The 14,611-nt window shown below is 35.8% G+C and overlaps 1 protein-coding gene across 31 annotated transcripts in view; it reads right to left on the minus strand.

The window, feature by feature from the left end:
* The window catches only part of DLG2 (discs large MAGUK scaffold protein 2), a 2,470,643-nt gene that overhangs the window by 29,848 nt on the left and 2,426,184 nt on the right, over positions 1–14,611 (minus strand). For 26 of the 31 annotated variants that reach the window (XM_069070968.1, XM_069070969.1, XM_069070964.1 and 23 more), the window contains one exon: positions 9,536–9,635. In XM_069070968.1, coding sequence (XP_068927069.1) covers positions 9,536–9,635 — 100 coding nt within the window. Of the gene's footprint in view, positions 1–3,626; positions 3,669–8,580; positions 8,627–9,535; positions 9,636–14,611 lie in introns of all 31 variants that reach the window. The other 5 variants (XM_069070965.1, XM_069070984.1, XM_069070977.1 and 2 more) reach the window with 2 other exon arrangements.

The raw sequence follows: 14,611 nt of genomic DNA on the forward strand, positions 1-14,611 counted from the left end.
CCTTCCTTCCTTCCTTCCTTCCTTCCTTCCTTCCTTCCTTCCTTCCTTCCTTCCTTCCTTTCTTACTTCCTTCCTTCCTTCTTTTCTTCTTCCCTCCCTCCCTTCCTTCCTTCCCTCTCTCTCAACAAAATTCTGCAGGAGAAATACTTCTAAATATTTTCTGTATTTTATAAATTCTAGATTTTTTAACGTAGAGGAAGGAATGGAAGACATATTTCTTATCATAGGAGCATGCATTTAGAGCTGGGGCTGCTTAGAGGATATTGAGTCTCACCACTTGATTTTACAGATGAGGTCCAGAGAGTTTATATGGCTTCACTAGATCCTAGCTGATAGATAGGAATTAGGAAGTCTTCAGTCCAAATCAAGTCTCAGACACTAGTTGTGTGACCTCAGGCAAGTCACTTAACACTTTGCCTCAGTTTCCTCAAATGCAAAATGTGAATAATAATCATATCTACCTCCCAATGTTGTGAAGATCAAATAAGATAACGATCAATTATAAGGCACTTAGCACAGTGCTTGGCATATGTTAGCCATCAATTCTACTTCTGGAAAATCCTAATGCCTTAGGAGGGTTTTCCTTATAAAGAAGAAAACATCCTCCCTTTAATTCCTATGTATTGGTGATTACTGTGCCCTATAGACCATGCTAAACAAACCTAATCCCTTTCCCACATGACAATCCTTTAAATATTTAATGATAAACATCTAATCCCTTCTCATTTAACATGGGTTCAAGTCTTCTCAACATCCTAGTTATCTTCTTTTGAACATATTCCATGTCATCAATCTCCCTTTTAAAAGAGGGTGCCCATAACTCACCCATGATACTACCAATAAAGCTTCATCAGGTCATATAGACTATGATAGGATTTTACTTTCCTCACAGTGAATGCCTCATGGCTCTTACTGTAGCCTCTGAAACATTGCCTTTTTTCTTCTTCCTTACACATTATACTGCTGACTAATATAGTAGTTCACTAAAATCCCTAGGTCTTTCTCACATGAGTTGCTTCTGGGCATTTCCTGTCATTTTGTACATGTAGTATTTATTTAATGTAAACAGAGGAAATTATCAGCAGATAACTAGATGTAGAGCTGAAATGTATGATGCAGATCATCTAATCCAACCCCCTTATTTTGTAGAGGAGAAAGGGACATGACTTGACTAAGATCACTCAGGTTCCCCTGACTCCAAATCCAGGTGGCACTTTTCCCTTTACACCATGATTTCTCTGGTCCCTTTAATGCAATTATCCTTACTAAATTTAGTGTTGTTAGGGTCACCCCATCAGACTGTTGAGATATTTTTTGATCAATAAAGTCAAGGAAACAAAGCCAGGATAATTAATAGATCAGATAACAGAATATAGAGGCAAAAAGATAAACAGTTTGATGCCAGAGAGTGAATAGTATGATGTGGCTACTTCTAAAGCTAATAGAATTTTGAGTTGCATTAATTAAAGTACAGAATTTAGGGAAGGAAGTCAATGGTCTCATTGTACCTTATGTTGAACAGACCACATTTAGTGTATTTTGTTCATCTCTGGGGCATCTATATTTTTAAGGGAAACGTTGACAATGTGGAGAATGTTCGGAGGAGACAACCAGGATGGTGGGGGGGAGGGGCTTGGGACCATGTTATTTACCTGGCACATATTCTAGCACCTCAAGAAGTGTTGTGTTTTGCACATGGCAGACAATTAGTAAATAAATAAAATATTCATTGAATTTAGTTTAATTTAAAATAAGGACCTATTGAAGGAACTGTCATAAAGAAGAGAGAAATGTCTTAAAATATTTGGTATGTTGTTATGGGAAAGAGTTATTAGACTTGATTTATGGTGTTTCAGAGAGCAGAAAAAGATCCAGTGAGTGGAACTTATTGGTAGGTAGAGTTTGACTTAACATAAGGAAGTTTCTATTCCCTCAAATAGAAGGGTCTGCCTTACAATGCAGAGAATTGGCATCATTGGATGATAACCTGTGAGGGATATTGTGCAGATGATTCTGGGTAATGAGGTTAGACTAGACAACCTCCAAAGTTCTTTCGAAGGGTCTATAATTCTCTGTTAAACACTCATGAGCTTTTCTTTAAGTATACAAAAAGCCAACCTCCTCAATGCTTATTTAACAATTACCATTGAAGGACTATTCTTAAAACTGATGTTAAGGGTGATAGTTTACTAATTAGTCTAGCTCAAATACAGAAGGACACTGCCTTAATATGCTAATTGAGTAAATTTTTTAAAGGGAGCAAAAGAGATAATGTGATCTTGGGCCCTCCCTGAATAGCATTTTCTTCTCTCTGGCTAGATGGTGACATCATGGGTTGAAAATAAAAAAATAAAAATTGAAAAGAATCAATCCCTTTTGTTTGCTTGATAGCAAACCATAATCATATTTCTTTTTTTCCCTTCACTAAATCAAACAGTTATTTTGGCATCATGAAGCAGCCTTTCTCTGTGATACATCCTGAATAGTAAAGGGACTCTATCTTCTAGAGGACTTCATTTCCCCAAAACCTCATGTCGTAAGGGTAAGAATCCATCCTAGGATTAATATGAATAACGATTTAATGAAAAGAAGGTATAATTTATACTCCACTTTATACTTGCTGCAATTTTCTAGCACTCTTGGCAATTGCTCTCCAAGGAATCCATTTCACTGTGAAATGCAAATTAATCTTACAAAAACAATCATGTTTTCCAATCATAGTATTTACCTGTGCTGGATACTGTAGCAAAGACCAGTAAGTAGGTGGTATGGAATCAAGGTTATAACCCAACACTCAGAGTTGGGTTACTGGCTTCACATGACAAACAAATGGCTTGAGTTGACCAAATAAATAACTGAAGAGAATTTTTGGAAACTCATCTGCTTTTTCTTCTGTTGAAGTTCACTTTCCAATAGGATTATTTCATTTTTAAGTTACCAATATTGGACTTTTTATAATTTTCCCCCAAATATGAATATATGAAGAATTTATGAATTCATCTGTGTGGGGAACTACCAGTATAGGAATTAGTTCCACTGATATAAATCATAACCCATCTATGACATACAAATAACTTCAAGTGAATTGTGTGAGGCATATGGAAGTTTAGTGAGAGTTACAGGGTCATACATTCAGTAAGGTGGTTGGATTGGGACCCAGATCTTTGTGACTACAAGCCCAGCATCTCTATTCCAGACTATTTCTATACTTCCCCCCAATACTCCCTCCAATTTTAATATATTTAAATATCTCCATGAAATTCATAAGAGGAGAACAGTGATAACAAAAGTTCATACTTGATTCAAAAACAAGAAATGTTCATGAAATTAACTCAAACTCTTGGGGATAGAATGCTTCATCCTGCTGGACCAAGCAATGTTCTCTTTGATAAGGAGCTTCAGCAGACTCTGGCCATGGTCAAGGTTCTTTACCAGAGTTCTACCTCACAGGCCACTCTTTAAGAGGCTCTCATGATATCTTTTCTCCAGGTTTCACTTCAAGCCATTTGCCCTAGAGAAGTCAGAGAAGCTTCAGGCATTTAAAAAAACCACCTCCACCAAACTTAAAAAGATCATACAGCAAGCATTGCCCAAGACAAGAGCCACAAACAAAAGCAAGAACTTACTGTAGCTACTTTCGCTATCGCTGGCATTAGAAGAAACATGTTCTGCAAGAACAGTAAAGCAAATTAAAGAGATACCAAGCATTATGGAGCAGCTGAAGCTGAAAGGGAGCACGGTCATGCACAGTCAACAGAAAGGTGAGCAGAAGTGAAGTTGGAGCCAGAGAGAATGAGCTCATTCTGGAAAAACTTCAGCTATATGAAAAAATGAAGATGAAAACTTAATCTCTGTATTATGGGGATCTACCCACCCAGTCACACACCCATGGATTTTTTAAGCACATTCTATCCTCAACTTTTCTCCAATGAAGGCCAATTATTCAGGTATATAAAAATTACTCAATTATATTTAAAAAACAAAAACCTTCTAGCCCTATTCACAGATCATTGGTTTCCCAGGTTACTTTGACAAAGGCTGGTGTGTCCAGGCATGATGATTTTTTATTATGAAAACGTCTCTTTTCAGTCTGAAGGGACAATTTATATGCAGGGCCTTCTTCAGTCCTTCCAACCAGCTATTAGTCTCTGTGTAGAAGTTCCTGGTTTAGGGGTGGCCAGGTAGCACAGCGAGTAAGAGCACCGGCCTCAGAGTCAGGATGACCTGGGATTGAATCCGGGCTCAGACACTTAGCACCCACCCAGAAACACCTGGCCGTGTAACCTTGAGCAAGTTACTTAACCCCAATTGCTTAAAAAAAAAAGTTCCTGGTTTATGCACAATGTCTGTAAATGTTAATGCATAATGTATGTGAATTTTCCCCCCAATACTTTCTAAGAAATAATTCCAGAGAAGGAAACAGTTGAAATAATTTTCTGCTTTGGTTCATGAGAGTAAAAGTGTTTGGTGAGCTATTGAGTCACTTTTATAAGTGACTCTATTAGTGAATTATGTTTTTATTTGTTTTCTTCTAAGAGTCTAGTTGCTTGAGTGATGGCTCCCTGGGGGAAGAGATGGATGAATGCCAACATGTTAGAGGACATGTCTCAGGGGTCATATAGGTTTTACTACATAAATTAGGCTCCTATTTCTGCAACCTCTTCTCATTCCCTCCTGATTATTATACTTGTACTTATGGTTTGGATTATTAAGTTATGATTATTGGATTGGTCACCTTATCAAAAATATTCCTATTAGAGATGACAGTTATTGCTTATCTGACTTTCAGAGATTTTTATATATTTTGCAACAATAAACAATTACGATGGATGAGTTATGGGTGTCTGCAATCTCACTGGCTGAATGCCTATGTGGGATGCCATTTTTGTTTGTATATGTAAAAATATTATAATTTATTTAATATTATGCATTGTTTCTGGCAGGTTAGACTGGTTTGTGGAAGCATGTGCTAATGAGATCAAAAATTTGGGTTAGGCCAAACAAAGGTTATTTAGTTTGACATTTTTTTTTCATGATTACAATTGTACCCCTAACCTTGGGCAAGCCATATCATACTGTTGACTATGGAGGAATTGGGAATGAGAGTACAAACTGACTATTTAGTGCATATATAACCCCATCGATGCAGAAACAATTCAAAAAATAAATATCTTACTAACTGTGGGTCAATAGTGTCATATATACACCCACATACATATATATATATACACATATGTATATATATCTTTATTTTATGATAATAGAATTTAAGTACCTTAGAAGAATATCTAATTTACAAAGTCCTTATGGAAAATATTCCAAATAACACCATATACCTACCAAAGACTCCCTTGTAATAGCAAATTCAGTAACCCTCTCAACTCCTCAATATAATGTCACAAGAGAATTGTCTTTATGAGGAAAGATAGCAAGATTTAAACCATATCCATGTAGTAGGTAAAGGCTCAAATCCCTGATTACTTTTTCATTAATCAGCTGACAGTATTAATGGAGAAGTCTAATGAGTCTTAGAAATAATTTTTTTTTAAAGAAAATGCTTTGCTCATTAACTCAGTTTCGAGAGGGTATCAAGCACACATTTGCAATGTTCACAGCACCTGGTCTTATGTGATCTTATTTTACTGATCTTAATAACATTACAAATGTTTTTTTTTTCTTCTAAGAATGAAAATTAGCCAGATCCCTCTCAGTATTGTTGACATTATCTCTCTAATGTTATCAGTTAGAATTTGGTCTGCAGCCTCAGTGCTTCCACAAGATGGATGAATAACAACACAGGTATTTAATTCAGATAGGAAAATTGTTTGACAAAAAAGTTCAAATTCATGACAGCATGCAGATAAGACGGTTGATTAGTCTCTTTGTCTAGAAGCTAGCAAACATCTGTTTGAAGACTGAATATCTTAGTCAATTATCTGGATGGTCATATAAAGGCAGAGATTTTTGATTTTGTTAAAAATCAAAGACTAAGTACCTTGTTTACTAGGGCAGAAATTGGATCTATGGGGTATTATCCTCACTTTTGGATCCTGACCCCAAGGCTTTGGAAATTAAAAAAAGACTAGTTAACTGTTTAGTATTTAAATACTATAAAATTTAAAGGGTATCCTAAGAACACATATTTCAAAATCTCCTTATTTAATATTTTAAGAAGAAAAACTATAAAATGATATCTGGCATAACCAGAGGCACTCTGTAGCTGGCAGAGAGAAAGAATCTTAAGCAAGTTAATTTAGATATCAATAAGTTATTTGTTCTTTATCTGTAAGGATATTTTAACTCATTTTTTATATAACCACACATGATAGTTGAGAGATGTTGGATGTTATATATTCAACCTAGGTTTAAGAACTCAGTTCATATAGATGGGGAATGTTTGAATAACATTGAATTTTTTGGATTAAAATTCTCTGCATTGAACCTCATGTCTTCTTAATATGTCCAGGGCACTTTGTTACTATTTTTGGATCTGATCCAAGAAAAGGAACTAAGAAACTTCAGTTACAATACTTCCACCAAAGTTTATTGCCCACTGAATCATAGTCTGTTCCATATCCTTGTCGCTAGGCATGCTAATGCTTCAAAGCATTCTGGATAGTTGGACATTACTTTCATTCTTTTAAAGAGCTCCAAGGAATAAAATTTTACAATTTGCTCTGTCAGAAAATTCTTTCTTAACCAAATTTAAGATTATGGCTTAGTCCTTAAGGAAGGCTATGAAATCCCTTAGCAATTTCTTTTCCCATGGACTGGAGCCAAACTTTTCTTATTTCTCCCACTGTTACCTAAAATATAAGAGTATAAGTTATCTATAATTCTTTTTTTTCTGAAAGACTTTCCAGTCATTTGCTATGTGATAATCAACAACTGATCAACAAAATAGGATTATCTATGACAATAACCTATACACCTCAATTAAAGAAAATAAGATTCATAATGAATAAAATTGTTTGCTCACTTATCACTGGGTCTGTACATAAGAACTAAAAGTGGCAAGGGGGGAGGTGTTGGAGAATTTCAGCCAGTGGTATTTAGATATCCATCTGGATCTCATTTTTGTCTATAATACATATATAAATAAAATCCTCTCAGCTTGATTGTATTATACTCCTTTCTGTGTGGAACTGTCCATCTACACATCTTTCTTATTTTTGTTTGCTGAAGTTCTTAGGCCAGTGGTGATTTTTCAGTTTTTAAGAAATTTTTGATGGAATTAAAAAAAATCTTTATGGGTGATACATGCCAAGATTTTGTTGATGTGTGCTCAAGTCTCATGTCCTTTTTCCACTCCACAAGCCAATGTTAAAGTACCCCATTGGTCAAGAACCCCAGAAGATAAAGTTTTCATCTTTAAAGAGATAAGCAGCTACCCAGGACCCGATTCTCTTCTTTTATTTCTGAGAAGCTGTATCACAATGAGCAATTTTGGAGAATGAATAATGAGTTTCATCATGGAGTTGGCTTAAATGACTGTGGAAAACAAAGCCCAGTTCAATGTCTTTTTGTTTTGAACATAAGAGATGAACAGCTTCTGAGAATTTTGCGCTGTTATAAAGAAAGCACACCGAGTATGTGATGCAGTCGCAAAGAAATCACAAAGTTTCTGAACTCTGTTATTTGGTGCCTATGTGATAGAATCAGCATTGAAGGAAGAAAAAAAAAAAACAGGCAGTGTACTATGGTGGGTAAGTGAGGTTATTAATTTGAAAGAATGAGGAACTACCTAATGCATTCTTATGACATTAATTCTATAGACTACATGAATTCTAATTGGTTAGCTTTGTCACTCTAGACCACAAAAATGGAGAACCTGACCATCTGATTATTATTTAATGCAGTTAATAAATTACTGATAGACAAATGAATGTTTCCCAAACTGTATTATACAAACTCTTCAAGTCGGATCACTGTAAGTCAGAAAAAGAAATCAGTTAAGGTTAGATCACAAAGGCATGTTCATGAAAGTTCACATGGCTCAGTATTTACTTTCTGCGAATGCATGTCCCCCTTACATATGAAACAATAACTTCTGCAAATAGCACAGCACTAACCAACTGCAGGAATGGGGAATTCAATTAAATAATTCCTTGTGAAAATACCAAAGCAAGAACACGAACTACATTTCTACTCTAAAGTTCTAGAACCCTTTGGTTGTTCTTCCAGTCAATGTGGGTTCTTCCTCTTTGCAAGGCTACTAGGCAGCAGAGAAAGTGATGCAAGCATGTGCATCAGGGACCATGTTGGGAGCACCACAAGATTAGAAATAGAAGTGTTCCCCAAGACATAAGTTAGAGTGCCTAGCACACTATGTTGTTTAATGTTGACATGCAGAACAAAACAACTGAAAACTATTTTGGGGGGTTGGGTGGTAGGGTGGGGAGCATTCACAGCTGGGTTACAAATGAAATTTGTGTGCATGCTAGGAGTAAAAGGAATTCATAAAAGAAACAAAAGTCAAACTGAAAAGTAAAGGAGGAGGGAAGGAAATTAAAAAAAAAAAAAGAAAAATAAAGAAAAGAAGGAAAAGGAAAGTTACAGTGACCATTCCTGGGAACTTACTCAGAGTCTTTGTTCCATAACCGTCGTCACCTAATCCGGGGATGTCCTGCATGGAAGTCCCCAGAGAGAGCAATGAGAGAGGAAGAACAGCCGTAGAAGAGGAAGGAAGAAGTCAGTGGAATTGAAATGGATACTACCATGACAGACCATGTTGACTAAGCAATCTGGATCCTTGCTTTCTCTCTCTCTCTCATTTTTTTTTGGTAACAACTTTCACCCCAAATTCTGCAGTTGGAGACTCACTCTGGTTTTTTTTTCCCAAGAAAAATCAGAGCTCCAAAAGTAAAATGATGTAAACAAAGAAAATTTCAGCAAAAGAAAAATGGAGCCCAGTCAACACTACACAAAATATGCCAAGTGCACAATCAAATTCCACTTAGATTTTCACAACAAACTCACAGATTCGCTGATTAGGATTGAGTGCAAACTGCTGAACAGACTTAAATTTAAATCTTGATTTAAAACAAAATAAAACAAAAAAGGGAGTTGAGCAATATTAGATGTTGGTAACCAACAGAAATAATGAGCAAACTTTTGGCTAGCCTTCCAAAATAGGAACGCAAAAAGGGACACCCAGGGTTCCTGTCCCAATTTGGATCAGATTATCTCATTCTTTTGAGATTTCAAATAGATAAAATAAAAGCCTGAACAAAGGTATGATGTGGTTAAAGGTCAAATTCTTTGGTCAAGAGCTCAGGCCACAATTTCCATGAGTCTGTCCCCAATATTTTAAAATTTTTTTAGGAATAAATGACATTCCAAAGAAATAGAGCATGAGCTAGATCCAGAAAGCAGTCAATCACTGGTCACAGTAGTAATACCTCACCTGCCTGCCTTGCCTGTCCTGTTTGTTTGCCTAGACATGTGGGGGAGGTTGTGCCATGGGTGTCGTGCTTCCTGTTAAAGTTGGCCGTGCGTGTGCTGCGTGTGACATCATCTCCAAGAGTCTACTTACGTTCTGGATCACTGGTTTCCTGCTCACTCTGCTCCTTGCTCTTGTAGAATGGGAATTTTCGTGAAAAGATGAAGCTCTTTTTACGCTTGTCATTGAATGACTGTGAAGGAGAAAAGGCATGGGGCAAAAACAGGGACGTCTAATTGTTGTCACGCTCATGCTGACAAAACAACTAGTTTGTAAAAGTAGAGACAACTGCAGTGATGCAAATTGGGCTTCCCAAAAATGATGATGGGGTATCACCAAAGAGACATTCTTTAATAGAAAGTACTGGGAAATTTGAAGGGCAACACCATTGAAAACACCAGATCACTGATGCCATCAAGGACTAGCTCTCTCCTGGTGAAACACCTTTTGCAAACAAGAAGTAGAAAATGTTTCTCTGAAGAATTTGAATGATTCTGTTTTCTTGAAGCCTGCTTCAGGATGAGAAATTAAGCCTTTTCAATAAGAATTATATTTTAAAATTTTTTAAAAATTTGAAACTTTACATGCATGTGAATTTTAGATTTTTAGAGCTGGATGGGAACTTAGAGATGATTTATTTCAACTTCTCATTTGATGGATGAAAAAATTCTGGCCTAGTATGTGTGACCAAAGGGAGGGGTAGTCATTCCCAAGGTATCAACATTAATGACTAAATCAAGAATTCACAGTTGGAGAGAATTCTAACCATTAGAAGTGTAGTCTTATAAATGACCATATAATGAGTACAAGAACATTAACAAGGCTTTTAAATAAACATATCAGAATTGCTGTAGTCAAATGGGTATTCTCTTCTTTCAGAATGGACACTTTGAAAAGTTATACACTTATTTCACTGATGCTTCCATTGCTCAAAATGGTCTTAGAATTCTTTGTAGGTTCAATCATCAGAACCCTCCTCTTGTTCATTTATCATCTATTTTCAAAATTCTGATTAGAACCTCGGGATTTTTCTTCTAAGTAAAGCTATAAGCCACATAAAATCATTACTTTAAGGTCCTGCCTCAATTCTTTTTTTTCTTTAGCAAAAAGGATCTTTCCCAGCTTGGTTTCTTTATTTATATATGAGGTTTCAAATGAGTTGCAAGGTACCACGCATGGATGTAAGATAAAGAGGGATAGTCTGGGAGTTGCAAAACTTGGGTTAAGATCTCTACTTACTATCTGTGTAACCATGGTTAACTGGCTTAACCTTGTCATCTATAAAATGAAAAGAATAGATCTGGTGTAATGGAAAAAGAAATGGATTTGGAGTCAGATGACCTCAGTTCAAATCTTAGCTTTGTCACTTAAAACTTCTGTGACCTTGGGGCAGCTAGGTGGTGCAGTGAATGGAGCACTGGCCCTGGAGTTAGGGGGACCTGAGTTCAAATCCAGCCTCAGACCCTTAACACAAAACTAGCCATGTGACCTTGGGCAAGTCACTTAACCCCAATTGCCCTGCCTTCCCCCCTCCAAAAAGCAAAAAACAAAATGAAAAACAAAAACTTTTGTGATCTTGATCAAGCCACTTAGTGTCTTTGGGTCAGTTTTTTCATTTGTAAAATGAAGGGTTTGGACTATATGATCTCCAAGGTCCCTTCTGGTTCTAAATATATGATCTTAGGGTGTTCTCCCTGCTTTTAAGTCTATGCTCCTACAACTCTGAGCTATTTAAAAAATCAAATTTGCCCTAAAAATAGGGATCATGAAGGATAAATATAAGAATTGTGGACTATTTCTGAAGGGCATTCCAGGTATTTTGGAAATGGTTTCAACAGTGGCAGTCTCATTGAAATAAGTGTATAGCTTTTCAAGGGATAAATCTGAAAAAGACAACAAACATGAAAATATATAGGTTCTGAGCTTGTTCTTAATTTGAGAATTAGTCACAATACTGCAGTCATACCTCTTGAATAATTGATTGTGCTATGTAATTTGATAATTGTGCCATGCAAGATTGAATAATTGATTGTGCTATGTAAGATTTAGGACTTGTTCAAATCATGTAAAAGACATACATTTTTCCTTGGTGGTATTCTGCTTTTATACTTTGAATATTAATTTTGGTAACAACATGCAATTGTCAACCAATACTTTCTATTAGGAAAATAGATTCAAATCAGGGGAATTTAGGTATAAATATGATTATAAGGTTAGATTAGGTGGATAGTCATTAGGAATAACAATATATTTCAAGACAGACTAAAACTTGGGGCCATTTGGAGGGCTAGAATATAGAATACAAGAATATTATAGTTCTTCAAGAAACAATTAATGACAAAATAAGTGGAAGTTCTCATTTAGGACAACAGAGAGCATCATCTCAGAGTTCATCCTTGTTCCAAAACCAGTTTTGCTTAGTATAGACTTTATAATTTGGTGGCAGATCCTCATCCAGAGACAATGCTGGGAACCTATGGAGATTTTCATGGTTTAAGGGGGCAAAAATTTAGAGCAAAAATGAATGATACTCTTGCATCACTCCAGTTTCATGACACTTTTACAATTCAAGCATATTTAAACTTCAGTAACTGAAAACAACAACAACAACAAAAAATACCATGTCAGAATTAATGATTTGTGATCATCAGACATTCAACTTGAACATTATGGGTGATTGTCATGCAAAAAGAAAACAGGTTTCATGCAGTTTGGAAACAATGCCAACAGGAAATAAAGCCTGAGAAAAATGTGGAGACACAAAGAATGTAAAGGACATGGTGGTGGGCCCCAAACTGGGTCCGCATGCAAACCAGTTCGTTTAATGGTCTAAGGGGGGCCAAATGAAAATGCCAATGTGTTTTCCGTGATCAGTTCTCGTCTTTTAAATTAAGATGTAATGTGTTCACATTTCTCAAGTATGAAAATGTTGTGTATCATGAGTCATCTGATTTTGACATAATAATAATAATAATAATAATACTGGCCACCACACTTATAAAATAACAAAAAATACAAAATAATACCTCAAAAATAAAATCATCTACATCAGTTTTATTACCAAAATGCCGTTTCATATTGGAATTAAAGAGAAAATAATGAAATTGAAACAATTAAGTTTTTCTGTGGTTTAAATTAGATACAAAATTCAAATCATCATTTACATATTTAAAATAACATTAAAATGCCTTAAAAAACACCCCAACCATTTCCCCAAATTTTAACAAACATTCTTACGGTCATATTTAAATGTTCCAACCAGAAGGGGCCATTGTTGCTGTACTTTTTTCTATAATCTGATCTGTGATTTCACCATTGTAGGAAACTCTTGGTATGATAAACTCCCTCCACTGATGCAGACTGGCAATTTGGTTGTAATTTGTAGTTTTGGAGAATTGCTGGGGGGGGGGGCACTGGGAGCTTAAGTTAAGTGGGTATCAGAGGTAAGATGTGAATCTTGGTCCTTCTGATTTGAAGTCCAATTCTCCAACCACTATGGCTTACATTATAGGGCTGCACTGGAATAATCTTCCTGTATGCTGCAATATTAATGTATTATGCCATTATATAAGCTTTCTCCCTGCTGAATTTTTTTTTAATTTAGAAAAGCAAAATCTGTTATACCATTTTAGATGAAAGCAATAAATTAGCAGTTTTACTATTTATAACAGGCACACATCCTTACCAACCACAGGCCTGGTATAAAACTGTATTTTCACCCGTATCTAGTAAATAATTATTTCTATGCAACAATTCTATAAAATCCTAATCTATTAAAATATAATTATAGTTTTGTAATTGATTAAATTATAGATAATTGTATATAATCCTAGAGTTTTATTTTAAATGATATTTAAATGTTCAAGGAATGAAGACACTCCTGTGGGAACATTTATAGATGGGTATGACATTTTATGCTGTTAAATTGCAACTTGTCCTGTCAAAAGTCATCTCATACTTTACTATAGTTATTGACTGCTAACTCTCATGTACCCAATATATTTCATTGATCCACTGCTCAGTTCCTCAGCCAGTACCAAATAGTTTTGATAACTGCTGCTTTATAATAGAGATTAAAATCTGGTATAGCTAGGCCACCTTCCCTAGCATTTCTTTTCATTAATTCCCTTGATATTCTGGACCTTTTGTTCTTCCAAATGAATTTTGTTACTATTTTTTCTAGCTCTATAAAGTAATTTTTTTGTAGATTGATTGGTATGGCACTAAACATGTAATTTAATTTAGGTAAAATTGTCATACCTCCCAGCACTTGTACATGGTGATCCCTACACTATAAACATGCTTCCTTCTGATTTGCAGCTTTTTCAAATCAGTCTTAGAGACCCAATTTCAGTGCCCCTCACACCATGAAATTTTCTTTGATCTTTGCTCCTATCCACAAGTGCTGTCTCTTTTCTTAGGACTCCCTTCTGACTTTGTCTTTCTCCTATGTACTTCACATAACAGTCTATTCTGTGTTATGGCACTTGTGACCACTTGTCACCCTGGGCTATAAGTTCCATGAGAGCCAATGCTATCATCCTGGTACCCCATCTCCCCTCCCAGCATCTAACACAGGGCCCAGGATAGAGCCCTAGTAAGAATCTGCTATGGTAGATGCTTAATAAAAGTTGACATTTAAATATCTGTTGATTCCAGTACTTTAGAACTACTGTGCATAGGTAAGTTAAGTAAGTCTAAGAATTCCATTTCAGATTTTTCAGGATCAGCTCCTCATGGATACATACAAGGATTCAGAGCACATTCAAAGTAACAAGGGTTCTACTCTCTTCAGTTAATGTGGCTTTCTGTCATCTGAGAAAGCTGCTGATTTGTACTTCACTGCTTATGTTCCCACAGGCCACTGAGCACTTATTTGTTTAAGCCAACAGCTGTAATATACTACCGAATCAACCATTTTCTGCCTGGTTATCAATCTATAATTCATAGAATAATAGGGATCAGAGATCTTGAACTCAAAGGGAGGCCAATTTCCTCATTTTACAACGGGGGAAACTGAGACCTAGAAAAGATGAGGGACTTGCTCAAGGTCATCCAGTTAGTGACCGAGGAAGGATATGAATATAAATATTTTGGTTCTTGGGCAATGTTTTTTTCACTATACCATGGGGGGATAACTGATATTTATAAATAGACCATAATGATTTT

The sequence above is a fragment of the Petaurus breviceps genome, unplaced genomic scaffold (assembly GCF_028583685.1).
Source record: "Petaurus breviceps papuanus isolate PSGF00001 unplaced genomic scaffold, PetGlider_PUasm1.0 90823, whole genome shotgun sequence".
NCBI classification, from domain to species: Eukaryota; Metazoa; Chordata; class Mammalia; order Diprotodontia; family Petauridae; genus Petaurus; species Petaurus breviceps.